The sequence below is a fragment of the Atractosteus spatula genome, chromosome 5, assembly GCF_055471065.1.
Source record: "Atractosteus spatula isolate fAtrSpa1 chromosome 5, fAtrSpa1.hap1, whole genome shotgun sequence".
Lineage (NCBI taxonomy): Eukaryota > Metazoa > Chordata > Actinopteri > Semionotiformes > Lepisosteidae > Atractosteus > Atractosteus spatula.
The window spans coordinates 10,939,421-10,954,420 of NC_142710.1; the positions used below are offsets into that span (position 1 = coordinate 10,939,421).

At 58.4% G+C, this 15,000-nt stretch overlaps 2 protein-coding genes across 4 annotated transcripts in view; both read right to left on the bottom strand.

Annotated features, from left to right (window-relative positions):
* LOC148834068 (serine/threonine-protein kinase TAO2-like) overlaps positions 1–15,000 on the bottom strand; it is an 87,722-nt gene that overhangs the window by 6,564 nt on the left and 66,158 nt on the right. For all 3 annotated transcript variants that reach the window (XM_088917061.1, XM_088917062.1, XM_088917063.1), the window contains 2 exons: positions 10,725–10,928; positions 7,785–8,024 (listed from right to left, as the gene is read on the bottom strand). In XM_088917061.1, the coding sequence (XP_088773187.1) occupies positions 7,785–8,024; positions 10,725–10,928 (444 nt within the window). The remainder of the gene's footprint in view (positions 1–7,784; positions 8,025–10,724; positions 10,929–15,000) is intronic.
* LOC148834069 (serine/threonine-protein kinase TAO3-like) overlaps positions 12,766–15,000 on the bottom strand; it is a 25,026-nt gene continuing 22,791 nt past the window's right edge. Inside the window, exon 8 of the mRNA XM_088917792.1 lies at positions 12,766–12,812. The gene's annotated coding sequence lies outside the window, so the exon portion shown is untranslated. The remainder of the gene's footprint in view (positions 12,813–15,000) is intronic.

Below are 15,000 nucleotides of genomic sequence, written 5' to 3' on the forward strand. Positions count from 1 at the left end.
ATAAGTGTGAGTGCAAGTGTGTGAATAAGTGTGTGAGTGTTTGAATAAGTGTGTTTGAATAAGTATATGTGTGTGTGAATAAGTGTGTGAGTGCGTAAGTGTGCGAGTGTGTGAATAAGTGTGTGAGTGTGTGAATAAGTATACGTGTGTGAAAAAGTATGAGTGAATAAGTGTGCGAGTGTATGAATAAGTGTGAGTGTGTGAATAAGTGTGAGTGCATGAATAAGTGTGCGAGTGTGAATAAGTGTGCAAGTGTGTAAATAAGTGTGCGAGTGTTTGAATAAGTGTGTGAAGGCGAGTGTGAATAAGTGTGTTTGAATAAGTATACGTGTGTGTGAAAAAGTATGAGTGAATAAGTGAATAAGTGTCTGTCCATGAATAGGTGTGCGAGTGTGAGAATAAGTGTCTGTGCGTAAATAAGTGTGAGTGTGTGAATAAGTGTGTAAGTGTGCGAATAAGTGTGAGTGTGTGAATAAGAGTGTAAGAATAGATGTCCTTCACATCTCTTTATCACTCCTGTGTCTCAGAGATCAATCAAGATCGTATTGATTCACACCCTCCCTGCCTGCCTGCCTCTCCCTTCACCTCCCTGCCTGCCTGTCTCTCTCTCTCTCCCTCGGAAACGCGCGCGCACCGCAGTTTCTGTCGTGGGGCCGGGCTGGTCGAGACAGGGGACAGGGGAAGGACGGGGAGGGGAGGCCTGGGATCAGAGCACTGCAGCCCGAGGAGCAACGCAGGAACACGACTGGCTGCCGAAGCAAGAGCTGGGGGGGGGGGGGGGCGGGGAAGCCAGCCGGTGGGCCGAGCGGACTCCCAGCCGTGACTGGCTGCCGAGTGTCCGCCCGGGGGGCGGGGAAGCAAGCCGATTGGCCCGACAGATGACAAGGGGCGGGACAGAGGAGGAAAAGGCTGTTGATTGGCTGGTATGAACAGGAGGAAAGCGGTTGGTCAGATGGACACGGGGGGGGGGGAGGGGGCGGGGAGAGCGCAGGCTGCTGATTGGCCAACGGGCACAGCCCCTGGGAGAGGCGTGCCGTGATTGGCCCAGCGGATACAGCACAGAGGAGGAGGAGAGATGCGATTGGTCCATTTCATTTCCCTGAGCTAAACCTACAGCTCGCCCCCGCGTTCCGCCTGCATGCGGTTCGACAGCCGAACAGAAACACACACACACACACACAAAAAACCCAAATAAAAAGAGACTCAAACTAAAGGACTTAAAAGCAAAACCCTTTTATTACGGTTGAAAATAAAACTGTATAAATTATACACAGAGGATGAGGATGGGCGGGGGAGGAACACAGAAGGGTACAACGAGGAAGGAAGGGTGTAAAACACTACCAGCCTTCAGAACACTGCAAATAGAATATATATAGAATTTATATAAAATACTTCTGTTTAAAAAACAACAACAATAACGATTGCACGATCACAGGTCACGCGAAGGAGGGCTCGTGTGACCACAGAGGACGGGGGGTCACAGGGGAACGGGGGGTATGGGGGTCCTGGTGTGGACCGGCCCGAGCCAGCCCAGGGATGACCAGACACCGCCCCCGACCTGTGCAGAGCAGCCCCAGGGGCAAAGACAGACTGAACCGGCACTGAACCCAGACTGAACCCTGAACCGGCACTGAACCTGCACTGAGCCCAGACTGAACCCTGAACCTGCACTGAACCTGCACTGAGCCCAGACTGAACCCTGAACCTGCACTGAACCTGCACTGAGCCCAGACTGAACCCTGAACCGGCACTGAACCTGCACTGAGCCCAGACTGAACCCTGAACCTGCACTGAACCGGCACTGAACCCAGGCTGAGCCTGCACTGAGCCCAGACTGAACCCTGAACCGGCACTGAACCTGCACTGAGCCCAGACTGAACCCTGAACCTGCACTGAGCCCAGACTGAACCTGCACTGAACCCTGAACCCTGAACCTGCACTGAACCTGCACTGAGCCTACAATGAACCTGCACTGAACCCAGGCTGAACCTGCACTGAGCCCAGACTGAACCCTGAACCGGCACTGAACCTGCACTGAGCCCAGACTGAACCTGCACTGAGCCTACAATGAACCTGCACTGAACCCAGACTGAACCCTGAACCTGCACTGAACCTGCACTGAGCCCAGACTGAACCCTGAACCTGCACTGAACCTGCACTGAGCCCAGACTGAACCCTGAACCGGCACTGAACCTGCACTGAGCCCAGACTGAACCCTGAACCTGCACTGAACCGGCACTGAACCCAGGCTGAGCCTGCACTGAGCCCAGACTGAACCCTGAACCGGCACTGAACCTGCACTGAGCCCAGACTGAACCCTGAACCTGCACTGAGCCCAGACTGAACCTGCACTGAACCCTGAACCCTGAACCTGCACTGAACCTGCACTGAGCCTACAATGAACCTGCACTGAACCCAGGCTGAACCTGCACTGAGCCCAGACTGAACCCTGAACCGGCACTGAACCTGCACTGGGGCCGGGCTGAACCCTGAACCGGCACTGAACCTGCACTAAGCCCAGACTGAACCCTGAACCCTGAACCTGCACTGAGCCCAGACTGAACCCTGAACCTGCACTGAACCGGCACTGAACCCAGGCTGAACCGGCACTGAACACAGGCTGAATCTGCACTGGACCCAGACTGAACCTGCACTGAACCTACACTGAACCCAGACTGAACCCTGAACCTGCACTGAACCCAGACTGAACCAGCACTAAACCCAAGTTCTCTGTGCAGCTGTGTGGCCAGAAGAGAGCTCGCACACTACACATCCCTGACCAGGACAGCCCAGCAGGCGGGGCGCTGCCCCCAGACTCCCTGCAGGGCCTGAAGCTCACAGACTGGGGATGGGAGGCACACTGGGGGGTGGTGGCTGGTCACACCTGGAGCGGATCAGACTGCTGCGCATCGGGAGTCTGACTGGCGTCAAAGGTACAGGTAGGGAAAACACACACAGCAGGAGAAATCCTGCACTCTTTACAGTGCTGTAGTGTCAACATCTGCTTCTCCTCTCTCTCTCACTGTGTCTCCTGTCCTGTTGTGTGTGTGTATTACTGAGGGATTCTCTGTGATCTCCTCTCTCTCACTGTGTCTCCTGTCCTGTTGTGTGTATTTATTACTCAGGGATTGTCTGTGATCTCCTCTCTCTGTGTCTTCTGTCCTGCTGTGTGTGTGTATTACTGAGGGAGTCTCTGTGATCTCCTCTTTCACTGTGTCTCCTGTCCTGTTGTGTGTGTTTATTACTGAGGGAGTCTCTGTGATCTCCTCTCTCTCTCACTGTGTCTCCTGTCCTGCTGTGTGTGTTTATTACTGAGGGAGTCTCTGTGATCTCCTCTCTCTCTCACTGTGTCTCCTGTCCTGCTGTGTGTGTTTATTACTGAGGGAGTCTCTGTGATCTCCTCTCTCTCTCTCACTGTGTCTCCTGTCCTGCTGTGTGTGTTTATTACTGAGGGAGTCTCTGTGATCCCCTCTCTCTCTCTCACTGTGTCTCCTGTCCTGCTGTGTGTGTTTATCACTGAGGGATTCTCTGTGATCTCCTCTCTCTCACTGTGTCTCCTGTCCTGCTGTGTGTGTTTATTACTGAGGGACTCTCTGTGATCTCCTCTCTCTCTCTCACTGTGTCTCCTGTCCTGCTGTGTGTGTTTATTACTGAGGGAGTCTCTGTGATCCCCTCTCTCTCTCTCTCACTGTGTCTCCTGTCCTGCTGTGTGTGTTTATTATTTCTAACAGACAGGGAGGTGGAGCTCAAGGCTCTCAGGAGTCTTTACAGTGACCAGCTCCTAGGCTGAGGGCAGGACTGTTTCTGTGGAGATGAGGGCACAGATACAGATGGAGTAACATGAAAAGTAAACTCATCACAGTAAACAAATTAAAATGACACAAAATAAAAAACAAAAATAAAGCAGATTTCTGTTTTCAAACTGTATGGCCGCTGTTTTCAAAAATAAGGTTATTTAATTCTGTATTAACATCATCTTAGAGGATGAGGGGTGCCTGTCTCTGTACACACCTGCACCAGCTTTTATAAGAGACTCTGGGGCTCCTGTCTCTGTACACACCTGCACCTGCTTTTATAAGAGACTCTGGGGCTCCTGTCTCTGTACACACCTGCACCGGCTTTTATAAGAGACTCTGGGGCTCCTGTCTCTGTACACACCTGCACCGGCTTTTATAAGAGACTCTGGGGCTCCTGTCTCTGTACACACCTGCACTGGCTTTTATAAGAGACTCTGGGGCTCCTGTCTCTGTACACACCTGCGCCGGCTTTTATAAGAGACTCTGGGGCTCCTGTCTCTGTACACACCTGCACCGGCTTTTATAAGAGACTCTGGGGCTCCTGTCTCTGTACACACCTGCACCTGCTTTTATAAGAGACTCTGGGGCTCCTGTCTCTGTACACACCTGCACTGGCTTTTATAAGAGACTCTGGGGCTCCTGTCTCTGTACACACCTGCACTGGCTTTTATAAGAGACTCTGGGGCTCCTGTCTCTGTACACACCTGCACTGGCTTTTATAAGAGACTCTGGGGCTCCTGTCTCTGTACACACCTGCACCGGCTTTTATAAGAGACTCTGGGGCTCCTGTCTCTGTACACACCTGCACCGGCTTTTATAAGAGACTCTGGGGCTCCTGTCTCTGTACACACCTGCACCGGCTTTTATAAGAGACTCTGGGGCTCCTGTCTCTGTACACACCTGCACCGGCTTTTATAAGAGACTCTGGGGCTCCTGTCTCTGTACACACCTGCGCCGGCTTTTATAAGAGACTCTGGGGCTCCTGTCTCTGTACACACCTGCGCCGGCTTTTATAAGAGACTCTGGGGCTCCTGTCTCTCAAAAATATTCAGTTGTCACTGTAACAGATTGAAAACAGATACCTGGACCTTGAATAATGACAATCACAGTCTACCTTCTACTTCGAAGACAGGTAAATAATATGAAGATATCTCCTTCAGAGCTAACAATCATTGCGATTAATGAGTCTTTGCTAATGATTATCTGATGTATATTGGCAAAGGTGCTGTATGTCTGCCTTCAGTCAGTGAAACCAAAGTCACAGAGCCAGTATTTGACAGCATTTCTGGCGGACCAATCCCATCTCTCCCTGTGCAGAACCAACTGGCCAATCACATTCCTCCTCTCTGTCAGGCTGAAATTCTGCTGGACCAATCACACCCCTCCTCTCTGTCAGGCTGAAATTCTGCTGGACCAATCACACGTCTTCATTCATTCAGTCTGGAATTCTTAAGAGCCAATCACACCCGTCCTTTCTTTCAGTCTGGAATTCTAATAGACCAATCACACAAGAGCAAATGCCCAAAAGAGGAGGGGTCCTGAGTAGTGGGTGGAGCCTGTGCTCTCATGAATATTCAACAAGCCCTGAAAGAGGAGGAGTCTGGCGAGGTGGGTGGAGCCTGGGCTCTTGTGAATACTCAATAAACCGTGAAAGAGGAGGAGTCAGAGGGGGTGGGAGGGGCCTGGGGAGGGGGGAGGTCTCACACCTGTAACACACCTGTGCAGAGCAGGTGCAGAGGGTAAGACGTTCAGTGTTAAACATGCCGGCGCTCAGAATCAACACAGCCTGAGCACAGAGGGGAGGGGAGACTGGATCACACACACACACACACACACCGCTCACACAGACACACACACACCTCTCTCTCACACACACACCTCACACAACCCTCTCTCTCACACAGACACACCTCTCTCTCTCTCACACACACCTCACACACACACCTCTCTCTCTCTCACACAACCCTCTCTCACACACACACCTCTCTCTCTCTCTCTCTCTCACACAACCCTCTCTCACACACACACCTCTCTCTCTCTCTCTCTCTCACACAACCCTCTCTCACACACACACCTCTCTCTCTCTCTCTCACACAACCCTCTCTCACACACACACCTCTCTCTCTCTCTCTCACACAACCCTCTCTCACACACACACCTCTCTCTCTCTCTCTCTCTCACACACACACCTCTCTCTCTCTCTCTCACACACACACCTCTCTCTCTCTCTCTCACACACACACACCTCTCTCTCTCTCTCTCACACACACCTCTCTCTCTCTCTCTCTCACACAACCCTCTCTCACACACACACCTCTCTCTCTCACACACACACACACACCCCTCTCTCTCTCTCACACACACACACACACACACACACACACCTCTCTACCTCCAGGGCACCACCTTCCTGCCGGACGCTGTCCTGCGGAGCCCGGAGGCCCAGGCCGCAGGTCCGGGCCCGGGCCCGGCGGGGAGCTGCGCCGGCCGGCGCTGGCGGTCCGCTCTGCGGTCCCGGGCCCGGCGCTGGCGGAGCGCGCGGGGCAGCAGGCGGGGCAGGCGGCTGGGCCTCTCCTCCTGCAGCAGGCCCAGCGCGCGCAGCGCCCGCAGCCCGCCCGCCGGCACCCGGCCCAGCAGCGCGCCGGCCAGCCGCAGGGCGGCGCCGTTGGCCCGGTCCGCCAGGGCGGCCAGCGCGCGGGCCAGGCGGCGGCGCAGGGGCGGCGGGCGCGGCGGCGGCAGGCAGCGGGCGGGCAGGGGCAGGCGGCAGCGGCGGGCGCCGGCGCCGCGGCCCGCCTTGGGGAAGAGCCCGTACAGGCTGCGCTCCGCCAGCCCGCCCAGCAGCGGCTGCGCCAGCGCGAACAGCGGGCGGGGCAGCCCCAGCAGCAGGCGCACGCCGCGGCGCCGCGCCCGCCGCGCCAGCCCCGCCCCCCCCGGGCCCAGCGCCAGCGCCAGCGCCAGGCCCAGCGCCAGCCCCAGCGCCAGGCCCGGCCGGGCCAGCGCCGGCGCCGCCGCCACGTAGGGCCGGCCGCGGCGCAGCGCCAGCGCCAGGCAGGCCAGCGCGCAGCCCGCCCGCGCCAGCGCCAGCGCCGGGCCCAGCGCCAGGCCCAGGCCGGCCCGCAGCAGCAGCAGCGCCAGCGCCAGGCCCAGGCCGGCCCGGCGGGCGGCGGGCAGCAGCCCGGCGGCGGGCCCGGGCAGCGCCAGCAGCAGCACCAGCAGCGCCAGCAGGGCGGGCAGCGAGGGCCGGGCGGCGGCGCCCAGCGCCAGGGCGGCGCACAGCAGGTGGGACAGCAGGGCGGGCAGCCAGGCGGGGGCGGCGGGGGGCGCGGGGGGCGCGGGGGGCTCCGGCAGGAAGGCCCGCTCCAGCTCCTCCGCCGACTCCGCGAAGTAGAAGGCCGCCAGCTCGTCCTCGGGGTCGCCGCGGCGACGGGCGCGGCGGGGGGCCGCCAGCAGCTCGGAGGGGCAGCCGTCCGCCACGCCCCGCCCCTCTTCCTCGCCCCCCCCGCCCTGCGGGACCGCCTCTTCCTCTCGCTCACACACACACTCCTCCTCCTCCTCCTCTCTCACACTCCCCGTCTCCAGGGCCAGTGCCTCCCGTCTCCCGCCCTCGCACTCTTCCTCCTCCTCTCCCCTGCCTTCACCGCACTCTTCCTCCTCCTGCACCTGCTCTCCCCTGCCCTGACCGCACTCCTCCCCCTCTTCCTCCTCTCTCCTGCCCTGCCCACACTCCTCCTCCTCCTGGCCCTGACCGCACTCCTCCTCCTCCTCTTCCTCCACTCCCCTGGCCTGACTGCACTCCTCCTCCTCCTTCTCCTGGCCCTGACCGCACTCCTCCTCCTCCTCCTCCTGGCCCTGACCGCACTCCTCCTCCTCCTCCTCCTCCTCCTGGCCCTGACCGCACTCCTCCTCCTCCTCCTGGCCCTGACCGCACTCCTCCTCCTCGTCCTCCCCCCCCTCCCCCCCGGCGCGGCCCGGCCCGCCCGCACTCACGCGCAGGCTCTTGGGCTGCTGGCGGACCTCCACGGCGTGCTTCTGGCGCAGCTCCTGCTCGCGGCGCTTGTTGTACTCCAGCTGGTTGGTGAGCTCGGTCTGGTGCTGCAGGCGGATCAGCTCGGCCCGCGTGCGCTGCACCGTGGCCAGCTGGCGGAACTCCAGCTCCTGGGTCGACTCGTGGTGCCGCAGCAACATGGCGCACTCCAGGTCCCGCTGGGTCTGCTTCTTGTTCAGCTCCTGGGAGAGAGAGAGAGACGGGTCAGAGCAGGGCGCACTCCAGGTCCCGCTGGGTCTGCTTCTTGTTCAGCTCCTGGGAGAGAGAGAGAGAGAGACGGGTCAGAGCAGGGCGCACTCCAGGTCCCGCTGGGTCTGCTTCTTGTTCAGCTCCTGGGAGAGAGAGAGAGAGAGACGGGTCAGAGCAGGGCGCACTCCAGGTCCCGCTGGGTCTGCTTCTTGTTCAGCTCCTGGGAGAGAGAGAGAGAGAGACGGGTCAGAGCAGGGCGCACTCCAGGTCCCGCTGGGTCTGCTTCTTGTTCAGCTCCTGGGAGAGAGAGAGAGAGAGACGGGTCAGAGCAGGGCGCACTCCAGGTCCCGCTGGATCTGCTTCTTGTTCAGCTCCTGGGAGAGAGAGAGAGAGAGACGGGTCAGAGCAGGGCGCACTCCAGGTCCCGCTGGGTCTGCTTCTTGTTCAGCTCCTGGGAGAGAGAGAGAGACGGGTCAGAGCAGGGCGCACTCCAGGTCCCGCTGGGTCTGCTTCTTGTTCAGCTCCTGGGAGAGAGAGAGAGAGAGACGGGTCAGAGCAGGGCGCACTCCAGGTCCCGCTGGGTCTGCTTCTTGTTCAGCTCCTGGGAGAGAGAGAGAGAGAGAGACGGGTCAGAGCAGGGCGCACTCCAGGTCCCGCTGGATCTGCTTCTTGTTCAGCTCCTGGGAGAGAGAGAGAGACGGGTCAGAGCAGGGCGCACTCCAGGTCCCGCTGGGTCTGCTTCTTGTTCAGCTCCTGGGAGAGAGAGAGAGAGAGACGGGTCAGAGCAGGGCGCACTCCAGGTCCCGCTGGGTCTGCTTCTTGTTCAGCTCCTGGGAGAGAGAGAGACGGGTCAGAGCAGGGCGCACTCCAGGTCCCGCTGGGTCTGCTTCTTGTTCAGCTCCTGGGAGAGAGAGAGAGAGAGAGACGGGTCAGAGCAGGGCGCACTCCAGGTCCCGCTGGGTCTGCTTCTTGTTCAGCTCCTGGGAGAGAGAGAGAGAGAGAGACGGGTCAGAGCAGGGCGCACTCCAGGTCCCGCTGGGTCTGCTTCTTGTTCAGCTCCTGGGAGAGAGAGAGAGAGAGACGGGTCAGAGCAGGGCGCACTCCAGGTCCCGCTGGATCTGCTTCTTGTTCAGCTCCTGGGAGAGAGAGAGAGAGAGAGACGGGTCAGAGCAGGGCGCACTCCAGGTCCCGCTGGGTCTGCTTCTTGTTCAGCTCCTGGGAGAGAGAGAGAGAGAGACGGTTCAGAGCAGGGCGCACTCCAGGTCCCGCTGGGTCTGCTTCTTGTTCAGCTCCTGGGAGAGAGAGAGAGACGGGTCAGAGCAGGGCGCACTCCAGGTCCCGCTGGATCTGCTTCTTGTTCAGCTCCTGGGAGAGAGAGAGAGACGGGTCAGAGCAGGGCGCACTCCAGGTCCCGCTGGGTCTGCTTCTTGTTCAGCTCCTGGGAGAGAGAGAGACACGGGTCAGAGCAGGGCGCACTCCAGGTCCCGCTGGGTCTGCTTCTTGTTCAGCTCCTGGGAGAGAGAGAGAGACGGGTCAGAGCAGGGCGCACTCCAGGTCCCGCTGGGTCTGCTTCTTGTTCAGCTCCTGGGAGAGAGAGAGAGAGAGAGAGACGGGTCAGAGCAGGGCGCACTCCAGGTCCCGCTGGGTCTGCTTCTTGTTCAGCTCCTGGGAGAGAGAGAGAGAGAGAGACGGGTCAGAGCAGGGCGCACTCCAGGTCCCGCTGGGTCTGCTTCTTGTTCAGCTCCTGGGAGAGAGAGAGAGAGAGACGGGTCAGAGCAGGGCGCACTCCAGGTCCCGCTGGGTCTGCTTCTTGTTCAGCTCCTGGGAGAGAGAGAGAGAGACGGGTCAGAGCAGGGCGCACTCCAGGTCCCGCTGTGTCTGCTTCTTGTTCAGCTCCTGGGAGAGAGAGAGAGAGAGACGGGTCAGAGCAGGGCGCACTCCAGGTCCCGCTGGATCTGCTTCTTGTTCAGCTCCTGGGAGAGAGAGAGAGAGAGAGACGGGTCAGAGCAGGGCGCACTCCAGGTCCCGCTGGATCTGCTTCTTGTTCAGCTCCTGGGAGAGAGAGAGAGACGGGTCAGAGCAGGGCGCACTCCAGGTCCCGCTGGATCTGCTTCTTGTTCAGCTCCTGGGAGAGAGAGAGAGAGAGAGACGGGTCAGAGCAGGGCGCACTCCAGGTCCCGCTGGATCTGCTTCTTGTTCAGCTCCTGGGAGAGAGAGAGAGAGAGAGACGGGTCAGAGCAGGGCGCACTCCAGGTCCCGCTGGGTCTGCTTCTTGTTCAGCTCCTGGGAGAGAGAGAGAGACGGGTCAGAGCAGGGCGCACTCCAGGTCCCGCTGGGTCTGCTTCTTGTTCAGCTCCTGGGAGAGAGAGAGAGACGGGTCAGAGCAGGGCGCACTCCAGGTCCCGCTGGGTCTGCTTCTTGTTCAGCTCCTGGGAGAGAGAGAGAGACGGGTCAGAGCAGGGCGCACTCCAGGTCCCGCTGGGTCTGCTTCTTGTTCAGCTCCTGGGAGAGAGAGAGAGACAGACAGGCTGGGAGCAGGGAGAGAGAGACAGACAGGCTGGGGAGCAGGGAGAGAGAGAGAGACAGGCTGGGAGCAGGGAGAGACAGACAGACAGACAGGCTGGGGAGCAGGGAGAGACAGACAGACAGGCTGAGCAGGGAGAGACAGACAGACAGGCCGGGGGCCAGCTCACCTCTCTCAGCAGGTCCTGCTCCAGGTTGTGCTTGGCCAGCAGCATCTTCCTCTTGTACTGGCGGCACTGCAGCTCGTAGTACTGCCTCTGTCTGCGGAGCAGGCCGGCCTCCTCCTCCGCCTGCAGCTGCTGCAGACACTCCTTCTGCCTCACCAGCCACTCCTGCTTCTCCCGCTTGGGGGTGGACTGGTTCTCACTCAGCTCCTGTCTCACACACAGAGAGACAGAGGGGTTCACACACACACTCCTGCTTCTCCCGCTTGGGGGTGGACTGGTTCTCACTCAGCTCCTGTCTCACACACAGAGAGACAGAGGGGTTCACACACACACTCCTGCTTCTCTCGCTTGGGGGTGGACTGGTTCTCACTCAGCTCCTGTCTCACACACAAAGAGACAGAGGGGTTCACACACACACTCCTGCTTCTCTCGCTTGGGGGTGGACTGGTTCTCACTCAGCTCCTGTCTCACACACAGAGAGACAGAGGGGTTCACACACACACACTCCTGCTTCTCCCGCTTGGGGGTGGACTGGTTCTCACTCAGCTCCTGTCTCACACACAGAGAGACAGAGGGGTTCACACACACACTCCTGCTTCTCTCGCTTGGGGGTGGACTGGTTCTCACTCAGCTCCTGTCTCACACACAGAGAGACAGAGGGGTTCACACACACACTCCTGCTTCTCTCGCTTGGGGGTGGACTGGTTCTCACTCAGCTCCTGTCTCACACACAGAGAGACAGAGGGGTTCACACACACACACTCCTGCTTCTCTCGCTTGGGGGTGGACTGGTTCTCACTCAGCTCCTGTCTCACACACAGAGAGACAGAGGGGTTCACACACACACTCCTGCTTCTCTCGCTTGGGGGTGGACTGGTTCTCACTCAGCTCCTGTCTCACACACAGAGAGACAGAGGGGTTCACACACACACTCCTGCTTCTCTCGCTTGGGGGTGGACTGGTTCTCACTCAGCTCCTGTCTCACACACAGAGAGACAGAGGGGTTCACACACACACTCCTGCTTCTCTCGCTTGGGGGTGGACTGGTTCTCACTCAGCTCCTGTCTCACACACAGAGAGACAGAGGGGTTCACACACACACTCCTGCTTCTCTCGCTTGGGGGTGGACTGGTTCTCACTCAGCTCCTGTCTCACACACAGAGAGACAGAGGGGTTCACACACACACTCCTGCTTCTCTCGCTTGGGGGTGGACTGGTTCTCACTCAGCTCCTGTCTCACACACAGAGAGACAGAGGGGTTCACACACACACTCCTGCTTCTCCCGCTTGGGGGTGGACTGGTTCTCACTCAGCTCCTGTCTCACACACAGAGAGACAGAGGGGTTCACACACACACTCCTGCTTCTCTCGCTTGGGGGTGGACTGGTTCTCACTCAGCTCCTGTCTCACACACAGAGAGACAGAGGGGTTCACACACACACTCCTGCTTCTCCCGCTTGGGGGTGGACTGGTTCTCACTCAGCTCTTGTCTCACACACAGAGAGACAGAGGGGTTCACACACACACACTCCTGCTTCTCTCGCTTGGGGGTGGACTGGTTCTCACTCAGCTCCTGTCTCACACACAGAGAGACAGAGGGGTTCACACACACACTCCTGCTTCTCTCGCTTGGGGGTGGACTGGTTCTCACTCAGCTCCTGTCTCACACACAAAGAGACAGAGGGGTTCACACACACACACTCCTGCTTCTCTCGCTTGGGGGTGGACTGGTTCTCACTCAGCTCCTGTCTCACACACAGAGAGACAGAGGGGTTCACACACACACACTCCTGCTTCTCCCGCTTGGGGGTGGACTGGTTCTCACTCAGCTCTTGTCTCACACACAGAGAGACAGAGGGGTTCACACACACACACTCCTGCTTCTCTCGCTTGGGGGTGGACTGGTTCTCACTCAGCTCCTGTCTCACACACAGAGAGACAGAGGGGTTCACACACACACTCCTGCTTCTCTCGCTTGGGGGTGGACTGGTTCTCACTCAGCTCCTGTCTCACACACAGAGAGACAGAGGGGTTCACATACACACACTCCTGCTTCTCCCGCTTGGGGGTGGACTGGTTCTCACTCAGCTCCTGTCTCACACACAGAGAGACAGAGGGGTTCACACACACACTCCTGCTTCTCTCGCTTGGGGGTGGACTGGTTCTCACTCAGCTCCTGTCTCACACACAGAGAGACAGAGGGGTTCACACACACACACTCCTGCTTCTCTCGCTTGGGGGTGGACTGGTTCTCACTCAGCTCCGGTCTCACACACAGAGAGACAGAGGGGTTCACACACACACACTCCTGCTTCTCTCGCTTGGGGGTGGACTGGTTCTCACTCAGCTCCTGTCTCACACACAGAGAGACAGAGGGGTTCACACACACACTCCTGCTTCTCTCGCTTGGGGGTGGACTGGTTCTCACTCAGCTCCTGTCTCACACACAAAGAGACAGAGGGGTTCACACACACACACTCCTGCTTCTCTCGCTTGGGGGTGGACTGGTTCTCACTCAGCTCCTGTCTCACACACAGAGAGACAGAGGGGTTCACACACACACACTCCTGCTTCTCCCGCTTGGGGGTGGACTGGTTCTCACTCAGCTCTTGTCTCACACACAGAGAGACAGAGGGGTTCACACACACACACTCCTGCTTCTCTCGCTTGGGGGTGGACTGGTTCTCACTCAGCTCCTGTCTCACACACAGAGAGACAGAGGGGTTCACACACACACTCCTGCTTCTCTCGCTTGGGGGTGGACTGGTTCTCACTCAGCTCCTGTCTCACACACAGAGAGACAGAGGGGTTCACACACACACACTCCTGCTTCTCTCGCTTGGGGGTGGACTGGTTCTCACTCAGCTCCTGTCTCACACACAGAGAGACAGAGGGGTTCACACACACACTCCTGCTTCTCTCGCTTGGGGGTGGACTGGTTCTCACTCAGCTCCTGTCTCACACACAGAGAGACAGAGGGGTTCACACACACACTCCTGCTTCTCTCGCTTGGGGGTGGACTGGTTCTCACTCAGCTCCTGTCTCACACACAGAGAGACAGAGGGGTTCACACACACACTCCTGCTTCTCTCGCTTGGGGGTGGACTGGTTCTCACTCAGCTCCTGTCTCACACACAGAGAGACAGAGGGGTTCACACACACACTCCTGCTTCTCTCGCTTGGGGGTGGACTGGTTCTCACTCAGCTCCTGTCTCACACACAGAGAGACAGAGGGGTTCACACACACACTCCTGCTTCTCTCGCTTGGGGGTGGACTGGTTCTCACTCAGCTCCTGTCTCACACACAGAGAGACAGAGGGGTTCACACACACACTCCTGCTTCTCTCGCTTGGGGGTGGACTGGTTCTCACTCAGCTCCTGTCTCACACACAGAGAGACAGAGGGGTTCACACACACACTCCTGCTTCTCTCGCTTGGGGGTGGACTGGTTCTCACTCAGCTCTTGTCTCACACACAGAGAGACAGAGGGGTTCACACACACACACTCCTGCTTCTCTCGCTTGGGGGTGGACTGGTTCTCACTCAGCTCCTGTCTCACACACAGAGAGACAGAGGGGTTCACACACACACTCCTGCTTCTCCCCGCTTGGGGGTGGACTGGTTCTCACTCAGCTCTTGTCTCACACACAGAGAGACAGAGGGGTTCACACACACACACTCCTGCTTCTCTCGCTTGGGGGTGGACTGGTTCTCACTCAGCTCCTGTCTCACACACAGAGAGACAGAGGGGTTCACACACACATCCTGCTTCTCTCGCTTGGGGGTGGACTGGTTCTCACTCAGCTCCTGTCTCACACAGAGACAGAGGGGTTCACACACACACTCCTGCTTCTCTCGCTTGGGGGTGGACTGGTTCTCACTCAGCTCCTGTCTCACACACAGAGAGACAGAGGGGTTCACACACACACACTCCTGCTTCTCTCGCTTGGGGGTGGACTGTTCTCACTCAGCTCCTGTCTCACACACAGAGAGACAGAGGGGTTCACACACACACTCCTGCTTCTCTCGCTTGGGGGTGGACTGGTTCTCACTCAGCTCCTGTCTCACACACAGAGAGACAGAGGGGTTCACACACACACTCCTGCTTCTCTCGCTTGGGGGTGGACTGGTTCTCACTCAGCTCCTGTCTCACACACAGAGAGACAGAGGGGTTCACACACACACTCCTGCTTCTCTCGCTTGGGGGTGGACTGGTTCTCACTCAGCTCCTGTCTCACACACAGAGAGACAGAGGGGTTCACACACACACTCCTGCTTC